Source organism: Diaphorina citri, unplaced genomic scaffold (assembly GCF_000475195.1).
Source record: "Diaphorina citri unplaced genomic scaffold, Diaci psyllid genome assembly version 1.1 scaffold49, whole genome shotgun sequence".
NCBI classification, from domain to species: Eukaryota; Metazoa; Arthropoda; class Insecta; order Hemiptera; family Psyllidae; genus Diaphorina; species Diaphorina citri.
Window position 1 is genome coordinate 212,097 of NW_007377486.1, and position 13,777 is coordinate 225,873.

General features: G+C 37.4%; 2 protein-coding genes across 2 annotated transcripts in view; one reads left to right on the forward strand and one right to left on the reverse strand.

Annotated features, from left to right (window-relative positions):
* The window catches only part of LOC103515425 (protein neuralized-like), a 15,026-nt gene extending 7,233 nt beyond the window's left edge, over nt 1-7,793 (forward strand). The window contains exons 3-5 of the mRNA XM_017446698.1: nt 2,853-3,022; nt 7,160-7,306; nt 7,575-7,793. Of these exons, the coding sequence (XP_017302187.1) occupies nt 2,853-3,022; nt 7,160-7,306; nt 7,575-7,793 (536 nt within the window). The remainder of the gene's footprint in view (nt 1-2,852; nt 3,023-7,159; nt 7,307-7,574) is intronic.
* A 2,515-nt stretch (nt 7,794-10,308) lies between these two features.
* On the reverse strand, nt 10,309-13,776 carry LOC103515435. Its single transcript, XM_026827906.1, has 6 exons — nt 13,273-13,776; nt 12,095-12,604; nt 11,819-12,026; nt 11,440-11,514; nt 11,179-11,353; nt 10,309-10,459 (listed from the first exon to the last, which is right to left on the reverse strand). The coding sequence occupies exons 1-6, from the start codon at nt 13,576-13,578 to the stop codon at nt 10,309-10,311; spliced, it is 1,425 nt and encodes a 474-aa protein (XP_026683707.1). The 5' UTR covers nt 13,579-13,776.
* Between the last annotated feature and the right edge of the window lies 1 nt (nt 13,777).

Below are 13,777 nucleotides of genomic sequence, written 5' to 3' on the forward strand. Positions count from 1 at the left end.
ACGAGGTATCGAACACGCTATATGTCCCCCCACGGGCGAACATAAGCTATATGAACCTCCTCAAGTGACTCTTCAAAATACAAACTTTGGTGTTTTGAGTGAACCTTCGTAGTGTTAGTGGCCTATTCCTTTGTCCTAACTCAATTTTAAGGCAGTGTTTTTAAGAGTCAACATAATTTCATGGCTACTCAAATGTCGTCGTTACTGATGTTTTTCATATAACACCTAGCTATTAGCCACCTACCTACATGTCGAAACTTTATTAGTTGTGCGCATGATGAGCAGACCAGGTGGTCATTATTTATGGTCGTAGACGGCGTTCAATACATCAGTCACCAGTCAAATAATCTAGGAAGAGGAGAGTGTGTGGTGGGATGCGCCAAAAACACATTTGTGAAGTAACTATTTTTTTTTTCGCCAGGAGCAGTACCAATAGTCTGCTTGGCCAATCCAGGGGACTGGGGTTCAAGTCCCAGTAGCGACATGACAATGTATTAGCTTCATTTTGAGGTAGACATTTGTAAAAGCTCTGCTTAAACATATTAATACGTTTATTTCAAGATGCGTTTGGCTTTTTTTCAATGTGTATTACGTAACTAAGGTGTTCATTACATGTGACTTGGGAATCTCAGGATGCTATTCGTGGAGATGACATAGACTATATAGATAATTCAAGATAACGTATGACAGTTATATTGAATATCAAATGTAAAACAGTGTGGAATTGGCACTAAAAGCATCATATCACACATCTGTAACGTGAAAATTTATTAAAAACAAATGTCACTCCTGACATCATTACGATGTTTGCCAAAAGATAAGACGTCCTAGCAGAGTATAACACCATGCTGAGTTGTATTACCGGATCTTTAAGTCTTCCAATTCATCACACCAGTCTGTTAGAAAACATGAATCAAACAATCTGTTAGAAACCTATTAGAACACCTCAAATCACCAAAACTTTCAAAGAACGCAAAGTTCATACAAATGTGAACACAAAGAAATCCGCGCATGAATGAAACATACAAACAAAGAACCAAACAAGCCCCCGGTATGAATGAAAAGAAACTGAATGAGTAATACACAGGAGTACGAGTATGAATGAACAGGCAACTAGATCTGTTCAAAAGATACCAAGCACATAAAGACCATTGAATGACCGCTCCGCAGAGAGAAAACCATGACAGAGAGACGCTTGTAGTAAATTACTATTCAAGATGAGTAGGAACACAAATTAGTAAACCAGAAGGAATTTGACGAGCACTATGGAATCTATGGATGATACTGATGTTAATAACCTCACTGTAGATACTGAGGTGGTTCTTGTAGCTTGTGTAATCTGATGAATCCTCGAGCAATGGTACGGCACAACTTGCGCAACCTATAGTCCTGTAGGGACAATCAAATGGGACGAGATTACAAATTAATTAGAAAACCGTACTGCTTAAGGGTCTCAAGTCCATCAGATATGTAGGATGATTAAAAGATGCTGAGAATCAACAATAACTAGGTAGGTTGAAATGACAAACGTATACTTCTTCACTATTTTTAAAAATTAATCTGGGTTTTTTATTTCATTTTCATTTTACGGACTAGTTTCGCCGGTGAAGGCATCTTCAGCGTTACAGAAATACACATAAACATTTCTCTATACTTATTTAATTTATATCGATTGTTTATTCACAATGAATGATCCTTGCATATTGTTATCAAACAAACCGAGTCAGATCTCAGATCCTTCTAGAACAGGAGGGGTTTCCAACTTCCATGTGTATGCGGGACACATGCTACATTGAGAGGTACCCCCCTCCCCCCCCAAACTTTTCAGAAATGCAGTCCAATCGAATTTTGAGCACCGCAGGTGAATTTTAGGTAAGTTTTGTACAAATCTCAGAAAGCTTCGCTGGCCACGAAAATGGTCTGGCGGGCCACATGTGGCCCGCGGGCCGCTAGTTGGAAACCCCTGTTCTAGAATATTTCCATCAGCAGAATATCCTGCTGACTTGGAGTAATATCTATATAAATAAAATTGTAGATTATTTTGTTCCATAATATTGAATCAGCATATACCACACACACCTCATCCAATACACACAGGTAAAATGCAGTCATATTTCCGGCGGATATTAGTGTGCAGGAAAAGCATAGATAAATCGAAATTTAGTATCACTAACGAGCTAACGACATAATGTGGACGTATTATTTCTATTATTTAGAATAGAATATAGGATTATGTGTGGTGTTAGTGTGAGGTTAAAGCCCTGTCGAATGTGTGTTATCACTGCTGTTTGGTCCGTGATATACTCAAACATAATACCTAGAATATTGTTGAACTCTATTGTCATATGAAGTTAATCCCGCTTATTTTCTGTTTGCTTGCCTACTGGCTAGAACTCGTATGGCTTCTGTGTCATGAAGGGTTTTAAAATTTTAAAGCAAAATGCGAATAATTATCCGGTAGTGCTTAAAAAATGTAGGAGTACCCATTACAATGTGTTGCTAAAGCTAATAAATCGAAGTCAAAGCCTCCCTTTCCAGTGAGCCAAAATTTGAACGAGTCCCTCAGTTTGGTTACAGGTAAGCTCTGGTTCCCTCAGTTTGGTTACAGGTGGGCTCTGGTTTATCGAGTGTGACCATTGCCTCTAAGGCCCGTCTCACACGTATAGTCATTAGTCACTGAAGAATCCTACAGTCTGCGCAGATAGTCACTGAAGAATCCTACAGTCTGCGCAGGTCAAACTTCTCCGACGACCGTAACGTGTGTGCCGGTCCTAAAGCACAAATACAGTGCAATATGGACCCTCTTAACTTTCCAAGTACTAATCGCCCTCGTTTCTTCTCTTGTGTTACAGCACCTCGTACGGGTTCTAACTCGGGTACCAATAATCTACCTCCCCTCTACTTCCATCAAGTGCATGGGGAGAACGTAAGGGTATCTCGGGATGGTACTGTGGCCAAACGGTACGAGAGCTTCTGTAAGGGTGTGGCCTTCAGTTCCCGGCCTGTCAAAATTAATGAGAAGGTGAGTTTAGATTCTTTATTTTTATTTAAGAGGTCTAATAGAGGGAACTGTAAAATGGTAAAGTAGTATGTCGGAAGTGTTGGAAATGTCTGATACGGATAGGTGTGCGGACTACCATTACTTAACATAGGAAGCAAAATACAAAATTTGTCGGAAACGTCTGAAGTGTTGGAAGTGTATGATCAGTCTGCGCGCTGCTTTATCGTCCCGAAAGCGAAGAGAGAAGGAACTTTATCTGTTTAGTACAAAATCCGCTCCGGGTTGGAAGCGAACCCGCGATGTAGTGCTTACCAGGCAGATGCGCTACCCTCCCAAAGCTAAATTCTTTAAATCTGACCAATGGTTTTCCTCTGACTCAAATTTGACGGAATAAAATTGTTTGTCCATACCGGTGTAATAAAATGTCAAACAAACGATGTTGAATTTAAAGACTACAAAAACTTCTCTTGTAATGTGGAGGAGAAAATTTGATGTTTTTGATGTTAGATTTCCGGTCAGTTCTGTCATAATCATAAAGTAATCCCAAATCATGTGTCTACCAATGTTTTGTGTGAATAGTAAACACACACCCAACATGATTTGATTATTTCAATAAACTTTTCTCAACACAATCACTCCATCAAATGTCTTCCTTCATATCTGTTCGTAGGCTTTGAATTAACCCATTAGGAACATAATATCCACCCACTTGTGAGACTTTGTGTTGGGTTTGATTTCAAATTGATTTTTCACTCCGGATACGTAAAGGGTTAAATTTGCTGTAGGTTTGGAATCAAATCAAATTTGTCTTCTTGATAAAATATTGTTCAAGCCCATCCATGTTATAACCATTTCATATTATGTTATACATTGTGTAGGTTAACCCAGACTCCCAGAGAGACAGAATTTGAATGGGTGATTCTCAGATATGATTAACTTTTCATTCAATACTCAGATATGATTAACCGAAATCCGTCGCATCGCTCCGGATTTCTGCTAGTAAATCCTTCATGAATTTCTGCGCGTGTCCGTTCATGTCACTCAAAAACGAACCGGAAAATAGCCTATAACCTTCACGGGAGTGCAAGCAATAAGTTCACAAAGTTTCATAGCAATCGGATGAGCGGTTTATTCCCAGAACGAACATTATCCGTTCAGGATAAAATATACCTCGGGCAGGAATCGAACCCACGGCCCAGCGCTTACTAGGCAGACGCGCTACCAACCAAGCTAACTAGGCTGGCATTTTTTATTATAAATCTAACTTGCCCCCCATTGTCTCCTCTGTTTGCAGCCTGTCAACTCAGCCCCGGCGCCCCCTATAGACACTCGCAGTAAGGAACATCAGCAAGCAGTTCGCGACTGGCCTATTAGATGAATAGATTTATAGAGTTTTAACTAGAAGATAACCGCTGAACGGGTTACATGTCTGGTCTGAGACAGATACTGATATGACATCACTCACAGGAAATAGACATATACCCACGTTCTATAATTCCTTTAGATGAATAGATTTATAGAGTTTTAACTAGAAGATAACCACTGAACGGGTTACATGTCTGGTCTGAGACAGATACTGATATGACATCACTCACAGGTCACAGGAAATAGACATATACCCACATTCTATAATTCCTGGTCCTTACAAAGCCTCGAACCTGAGACCATCTACCCACACGGTACTTTTATTAGATACATCCGATTTGAATGAAGAATCATCTACATGAGGACCTTACAAGTAGTTAACACATGACCATCTACCCACACGGTACTTTTATTAGATACATCCGATTTGAATGAAGAATCATCTACATGAGGACCTTACAAGTAGTTAACACAAATATTGTAAATATGTAAGAAGTTATGAGGACCTAGACATGAGGTAATCATAAGGGCACCACCTTCCCTTAATGTGATATCTAGTTTAATTTATATTTGAAATTTCCTGTCTTCTCCCGGATCATGGAATGGTGGCAATGTGGGTGTAGGAAATGATCACAGTATACACTTTATATTAATCTTGATATAGAGATGATTTTGATTTTGGAATGCTCAGGATGTGTGGGCAAGCACTTGAAAGATTTGATATCCAGCAGCTGGACTCCAGGTTTCATTTTCATAGTTGTCTGGTGCAACATCTTTAACTAGTACTTTGCAAAGGACCTAGACATGAGGTAATCATAAGGGCACCACCTTCTCTTAATGTGATGTCTAGTTTAATTAAATTTGAAATTTCCTGTCTTCTCCCGGATGATGGAATGGTGGCAATGTGGGTGTAGGAAATGATCACAGTATACGCTTCATATTAATCTTGATATAGAGATGATTTTGATTTTGGAATGCTCAGGATGTGGGCAAAGTTTGTGTTGGTGCACTTGAAAGATTTGATATCCAGCAGCTGGACTCCAGGTTTCATTTTCATAGTTGTCTGGTGCAAGAAATGCAGTCATATTTCCGGCGGATATTAGTGTGCAGGAAAAGCATAGATAGATAAATCGAAATTTAGTATCACTAACGAGCTAACGACATAATGTGGACGTATTATTTCTATTATTTAGAATAGAATATAGGATTATGTGTGGTGTTAGTGTGAGGTTAAAGCCCTGTCGAATGTGTGTTATCACTGCTGTTTAGTCCCTGATATACTCAAACATGATAAATACCTAGAATATTGTTGAACTCTATTGTCATATGAAGTTAATCCCGCTTATTTTCTGTTTGCTTGCCTACTGGCTAGAACTCGTATTCCAGCCTCCCTCAAGCCTAGTGATCTACCAGATGATAGCAACTTCCTATTGGACAGACCAGAGTATTGGGTGGTCAGTAAAGATGTCGCCAATACACCACGCGTTGGAGATGATCTGACATTCTGCATTACACCTAGAGGTGAGTTTAACCCAGCCTAGTTAGCTTAGTTGGTAGTGCGTCTTCCTTGTAAGCGCTAGGCCGCGGGTTCGATTCCCGCCCGGGGCGGATTTTATCCTGGCTAACGACATAATGTGGACGTATTATTTCTATTATTAGAACAGAATATAGGATTATGTGTGGTGTTGGTGTGAGGTTAAAGCCCTGTCGAATGTGTGTTAGCACTGCTGTTTGCTGTTTTCTGTTTAGTCCCTGATATACTCAAACATGATATAGAATATTGTTGAACTCTATTGTCATAATTATGAAGTTAATCCTGCTTATTTTCTGTTTGCTTGCTTACTGGCTAGAACTTGTATGGCTTCTGTATCATGAAGGGTTTTAAAAAAGCAAAATGCGAATGTTTATCCGGTAGTGCTTAAAAAATGTAGGAGTACCCATTACAATGTGTTGCTAATGTGTGGTGTTAGTGTGAGGTTAAAGCCCTGTCGAATGTGTGTTATCACTGCTGTTTGCTGTTTAGTCCCTGATATACTCAAACATGATAAATACGTAGAATATTTTAACTCTATTGTCATATGAAGTTAATCCTGCTTATTTTCTGTTTGCTTGCCTACTGGCTAGAACTCGTATGGCTTCTGTGTCATGAAGGGTTTTAAAATTTTAAAGCAAAATGCGAATAATTATCCGGTAGTGCTTAAAAAATGTAGGAGTACCCATTACAATGTGTTGCTAAAGCTTATAAATCGAAGTCAAAGCCTCCCTTTCCAGTGAGCCAAAATTTGAACGAGTCCCTCAGTTTGGTTACAGGTAAGCTCTGGTTCCCTCAGTTTGGTTACAGGTGGGCTCTGGTTTATCGAGTGTGACCATTGCCTCTAAGGCCCGTCTCACACGTATAGTCATTAGTCACTGAAGAATCCTACAGTCTGCGCAGATAGTCACTGAAGAATCCTACAGTCTGCGCAGGTCAAACTTCTCCGACGACCGTAACGTGTGTGCCGGTCCTAAAGCACAAATACAGTGCAATATGGACCCTCTTAACTTTCCAAGTACTAATCGCCCTCGTTTCTTCTCTTGTGTTACCGATTTGATTTCCTAAAACAATCAATGTCAAACACAAGACTTAACTGTTCAAATAATATATAGGTTAATAATAAAAATAATACCTTCGTAAATGTCTGGCTGTGGGACTAAAAACTAGCTTGCAGTTTTTACTTTCCTTATTTAAGCTAAAGTCAAAGCCGCTACAAAAGGAGCTCCTCTAATCTAATCCATTTCATGTTGTGTTCTCAGGTTTACGTGAAACTGCTCGAAATTTCCACCAACTGGAGTGGTGTCATACGGTTTGGATTTACAGCGAATGATCCTGCCCATCTCAAGTATGCACTACCCCGTTACGTCTGTCCAGACCTTACTAACAAGCCTGGCTATTGGGCTAAGGCACTGGCTGAGCGGTTTGCTGATCAGGAGACAGTACTGTTCTACTATGTCATTGTTCAAGTTACTACGAACAAATCATTGTATTGTTCTTGTCTATTTTTACTCAGAATTGTACATTACTTGTAAATATTCATCTACTGTCTTACATTTTAGTCACTGTTAGTTATCTAATCATTATGTAGGAATGAAAAAAGTCACAATATGAAAGGTAGGAAAACTCCGTTACGTATGTCCAGACCTTACTAACAAGCCTGGCTATTGGGCTAAGGCACTGGCTGAGCGGTTTGCTGATCAGGAGACAGTACTGTTCTACTATGTGACAGCGGCGGGTGATGTTCACTTTGGTATCAATGGAGAAGAGAAGGGAGTATTCTTCACGGGTGTAGAGACTCGGGGGCCGCTGTGGGCAATGTTCGATATCTATGGAAACTCTACCGCCATACAACTCATTGACTCGCGCGCGCAGCTCAACAATGCTAGGAGGTGAGTGGTGTACATTTGATATGGTGGTACGTTAGAGTTTGAATGAAGCTTTCGTATAATAAGAGATTGAAAAGTTCCTTTACGCTTTCTACGCAGGAAAGTAATAACTGGGCTGAAAAGTCCATTTAAGTACGAAATATGGAAGATTTCAAAAGCATTGAAGCAAAAACCTAGAAACGATTTTACATAATGTTATCATTCTAACGAAAGGTTCCCAATATTCATTTGGGGATATCTTGGACTTGGAACTCAATTTTCAAAAGCTTACAAATTTTTCCTTCCTTCATGTAATCTCAAATAGCTTTCTTCCCCTAAAACTAACAAAATTCCTTGTTGACTTTCATTTTACTCTGGTTTATTTTTCGTTTTTCTTTTGTTGACTTTTTCCCTGATTCTGTTAAAATAGTTCTTATTGTTGTTATGTACTCTTTGATTTCCATTGTTCAAGTTACTACGAACAAATCATTGTATTGTTCTTGTCTATTTTTACTCAGAATTGTACATTACTTGTAAATATTCATCTACTGTCTTACATTTTAGTCACTGTTAGTTATCTAATCATTATGTAGGAATGAAAAAAGTCACAATATGAAAGGTGGGAAAACTCATAATAATTATCGTATACTATTTCTGATCATCATAATATGTGTGTGCTTAGGTTACCTAAACATTTCACCAATATTTGTGACACTCATAATAATTATCGTATACTATTTCTGATCATCATAATATGTGTGTGCTTAGGTTACCTAAACATTTCACCAATATTTGTGACGAAATCCCAGAATAGCATCATCCTACCTAAATTTGTGACTTTTTTTGTTGATTAAAGAAATTAAGATTACGACTTTTTCAAGTAATTTTAAAATATGTGATTCTTTTTATATTGTTTTCTACCGCTTTTTATTAGAGAGTAGAGTAGTGGTTTTTAGCATTTTGTACATACTGATAACAAAAAGGAAAACTCATAAATTATCGTATACTATTTCTGATCATCATAATACGTGTGTGCTTAGGTTACCTAAACATTTCACCAATATTTGTGACAAAATCCCAGAATAGCATCCTACCTAAATTTGTGACTTTTTTTGTTGATTAAAGAAATTAAGATTACGACTTTTTCAAGTAATTTTAAAACATGTGATTCTTTTTATATTGTTTTCTACCGCTTTTTATTAGAGAGTAGAGTAGTGGTTTTTAGCATTTTGTACATACTGATAACAAAAGAAATATAATGTGGATATCTAGTCACAAAACATTATATTATGAACATTTTCATCATTTTGAAAATAAAACAAAATTGTTTTTGAAGAAAAAATAAACTGCGCTTTCTGTTTTTATTCCAATATTCCTCCGGGCAATGTTTGATATCTATGGAAACTCTACCGCCATACAACTCATTGACTCGCGCGCGCAGCTTAACAATGCTAGAAGGTGAGTGGTGTGCATTTGATATGGAGGTACATAAATTAAAATGAAGTGTTCGCTCAACAAGAGATTGAAAAGTTCCTTTACGCAGGAAATTAATGACAGGGTTGAAAAGTCCATTATAGTGGGAAATATGAAGGGGTTCTAAAAGCATTGACGCAAAAACCTAGGAACTTCCTATCTGTTATTTATTGAAAAAACAAGCCTCTCTTCTCTAGGTCAAGATGATCGCTTTGTAAACACGAGTGCTAAGGTTCAATCAATCCATAATCGTTCCATCATGGGACGGGTCGATGTACGAAGCCTCTCCACCAATTTCGATCCAAGTGTCAAGATGATCGCTTTGTAAACACGAGTGCTAAGGTTCAATCAATCCATCGTTCCATCATGGGACGGGTCGATGTACGAAGCCTCTCCACCAATTTCGATCCCAAGGTTCAATCCCAAATTTAATAAAAGCATGGAATTTTATCCCTGTTTAGAATTTTGGCATCAGAATAATATAGAACTCTACGAGATCCCAAATTTAATAAAAGCATGGAATTTTATCCCTGTTTAGAATTTTGGCATCAGAATAATATAGAACTCTACGAGATCAATCAAACCCACTACTCTCTATGTATGTGGTTCCATTGACTCTGATTGTTTCGTACGATAAATAATTAAAAACAATGTAATCAGATTTATAGAGATTCGTAAAAGTAGAAGTACCTACGCATTCAATGGAAACACATTACCATGTTAAACGTTAATCGGAACTAAGTGTAATACAAATGTAGTTGTGTGTACCTACGCATTCAATGGAAACACATTACCATGTTAAACGTTAATCGGAACTAAGTGTAATACAAATGTAGTTGTGTATTGGTAGATTGGTACGTGAGTGACTTATTTGTTATTTGTCGAATAATGGTTGAAATGTTAAACTTTTCAGTCGTTCTTCATACAAACGTCTTGCCTCGAATGTAGTTGTGTATTAGTAGGTACGTGAGTGACTTATTTGTTATTTGTCGAATAATGGTTGAAATGTTAAACTTTTCAGTCGTTCTTCATACAAACGTCTTGCCTCGGTTATCATGGGTAGAATTTCCTCAACCATAGCCTGAAAAGATAATGTATCTCTTCTTGTTTTGACCTTTGAGTGGATCCGACTTGTAAGTTCTCTCTTGAAACGCAACCAGTTGTTTGAGGAACTGTATGGAACATTGACGTAGCTTGGGAGAAGGCATTTGATTGCAATAGCTGGAAAAAATAGATAGGTACCTACATGATTTCAATTCATTTGTGAAAAGATGGTTAAGTTTTATCTTAAGGTGCGAACAGATATATCAACCAATCACTGATATTCAGCAACGTTACACATGTTTGGTATCTGGACGGGTGACCATTTAAGTAAACTTTAATTCTAATAGGAATTGAATACATACTCATACTCTTATTTAACCACCAGGACATAGATACTTACGGTCGGAAAGATCTCGAGTGTATCTGTTGTTTGATGGAACTCAGTTGCTCACGTTGCACATGTTTGGTATCTGGACGGGTGACCATTTAAGTAAACTGTAATTCTAATAGGAATTGGATACATACTCTTATTTAACCACCAGGACATAGATACTTACGGTCGGAAAGATCTCGAGTGTATCTGTTGTTTGATGGAACTCAGTTGCTCAATATCTTCCTTACTTACAACTCGTTCAACAATATCATTCAAATCTAATCTGCCTTCTGCTTTATCAACATTTTCATCCAGTCTTGTTTTATTAGCTACTATTGTACCATCCAAGTTCATCACAGATTTCTTTTGCTTCTTCTTTTCCATTCTTTTCAACTTTCTTGAATTGATCATTGAGTTACACATGTTTGGTATCTGGACAGGTGACCATTTAAGTAAACTTTAATTCTAATAGGAATTGGATACATACCTACTCTTATTTAACCACCAGGACATAGATACTTACGGTCGGAAAGATCTCGAGTGTATCTGTTGTTTGATGGAACTCAGTTGCTCAATATCTTCCTTACTTACAACTCGTTCAACAATATCATTCAAATCTAATCTGCCTTCTGCTTTATCAACATTTTCATCCAGTCTTGTTTTGTTAGCTACTATTGTACCATCCAAGTTCATCACAGATTTCTTTTGCTTCTTCTTTTCCATTCTTTTCAACTTTCTTGAATTGATCATTGTGCTACTATTGTACCATCCAAGTTCATCACAGATTTCTTTTGCTTCTTCTTTTCCATTCTTTTCAACTTTCTTGAATTGATCATTGGGTCAGGTTTTGTTATTTGGCCTGGGTTCTCTATTGTTTCATCAGTTTTAGCTATATTCCTTGGTTCGGCTGTGGCATTGGATTTTTTGTTCGCAGTATTTTCTACAGCACTGCTAATAATGGCATTTGCTTTTGATTCATCACGGAGTTCTGGATTGGCAAAATTACCATCTCTTGAATTGCTAGAGACAAAATGTTCTTCATAATCATCTTTTTGTACGTGTAATACTTCCGTATTATCTTGATTTTCAATTGTCTCTCCTATTTCAATAACTTTATTATTTTCCGCGTTAGTTTCGTCTCTTCTGAGTCTATCTTTCATATCCTGGGTTCTCTATTGTTTCATCAGTTTTAGCTATATTCCTTGGTTCGGCTGTGGCATTAGATTTTTTGTTCGCAGTATTTTCTATAGCACTGCTAATAATGGCATTTGCTTTTGATTCATCACGGAGTTCTGGATTGGCAAATTTACCATCTCTTGAATTGCTAGAGACAAAATGTTCTTCATAATCATCTTTTTGTACGAGTAATACTTATTACCATCTCTTGAATTGCTAGAGACAAAATGTTCTTCATAATCATCTTTTTGTACGTGTAATACTTCCGTGTTATCTTGATTTTCAATTGTCTCTCCTATTTCAATAACTTTATTATTTTCCGCGTTAGTTTTGTCTCTTCTGAGTCTATCTTTCATATCTTGGATACACGCTCTCATTCTGTCCCATATCTTATTTCTATTCTTCTTCTGAGTGAAAAAGTTGAACAGCAAGATTTGCTTTTGGAAATTACCATTAACATCAAAATTTGTATTTAGTTGAACGTTTAGCACATCTAGAAACTCTTTGATGAGGATATTATTATTGATTATCTCTTTGGTAAATGTCTCACTGGTTTTGTCTCGTCTATACTTCTTGATAATCTTCTTCAGCCTAGTGGTTTTCTTCTTGTTCTTAGCTATGACTTGGTTTCTCATGTAGTGTTTACCCCTGTTCATTATGATAGGTTTAGATGAGTCCAGAGGATTGCCTTGGTTTTGGTATGATCCTGATGTTGGAGTTTTGTGACTCCTACTGATTTGTTTACTTCTCGTGGCTTTCTTCTTTTGTTGAATCTGGAATCAAATTGATTTTTTATTGTTAACCTTAAAGCGAATTTAGAATGTCTAATGTTGTGCCTACTTTAAAAAAAGTCCTTCTGCTCCGATTCAATCAGTTTATAATAGCTGAAATCGGGTAGGTACCTCTGGCATGCTCCTTTCATCCTAAGTTTCCCATAATCTCCATCAGCCTCACCTAACTTTGAATCAGTCATAAATTTTGTTATCAGAACCTCTGAATTTAAAAAAAAGTCCTTCTGCTCCGATCCAATCAGTTTATAATAGCTGAAATCGGGTAGGTACCTCTGGAATGCTCCTTTCATCCTAAGTTTCCCATAATCTCCATCAGCCTCACCTAACTTTGAATCAGTCATAAATTTTGTTATCAGAACCTCTGATATGATGAGTAGAGGTACATAAGTTTGCCCCAGTTTGTGCTTCATTGATATCTTACCTGAATGGTTTGCAGTAGATTGATGCAATAAGACGGTCTATTTGATCTCCTGTTTCTATTAGCATTGATTGAAGACAGTTTTATTTATTAGAGTGTGCCAACATTGAATAATAATGTTATATACACTCACCTAACTTTGAATCAGTCATAAATTTTGGTATCAGAACCTCTGATATGATAACTAGAGGTACATAAGTTTGCCCCAGTTTGTTCTTCATTGATATCTTACCTGAATGGTTTGTAGTAGATTGATGCAATAAGACGGTCTATTTGATCTCCTGTTTCTATTAGCATTGATTGAAGACAGTTTCTTTTTAGTTTGAGCCTCACAGTTATGTCTCATCAATTGATTATTTCTGAGATGTGTATTGGCATTAGATTTGGTATCACACGTGGCATTTTCGTCACTATTATTTTTGCTATTATTCATTTTATTTGGCGCACAATCTTTGGCTTCAGACAGCCTTGTTTCTCTGTTTACATTATCTTCCATTTGTGTCATTTGTTCTTTTGCTGATCTATCGATATCGCTCATTTCTGATGGGTTCAGACAAGGGAAATCAGTTGTGTCTAACTTGTAATCTGGTTCCGTTTTTGATTTATTTGAAAACTTTGCCTGATCTCCAGAGGTTACATTGTTGACATTACGGGAGGAATGATTGATCTTTGGGACCTTACTTGATTTACCAGGAATGCCATTTGATCTGTCTGCAGTATTTGATGTTTCTGAAAGG

Coding starts and splice junctions, on each gene's coding strand:
- LOC103515435 (XM_026827906.1), bottom strand. CDS start 13,578: ATGAGCGATATCGATAGATCAGCAAAAGAACAAATGACACAAATGGAA. Junction 11,515..11,818: donor TGAAACAATAGAGAACCCAG/GATATGAAAGAT, acceptor TAGAGAACCCAG/GCCAAATAACAAAACCTGAC. Junction 10,460..11,178: donor CACTCGAGATCTTTCCGACC/GTAAGTATCTAT, acceptor TATTTTTTCCAG/CTATTGCAATCAAATGCCTT.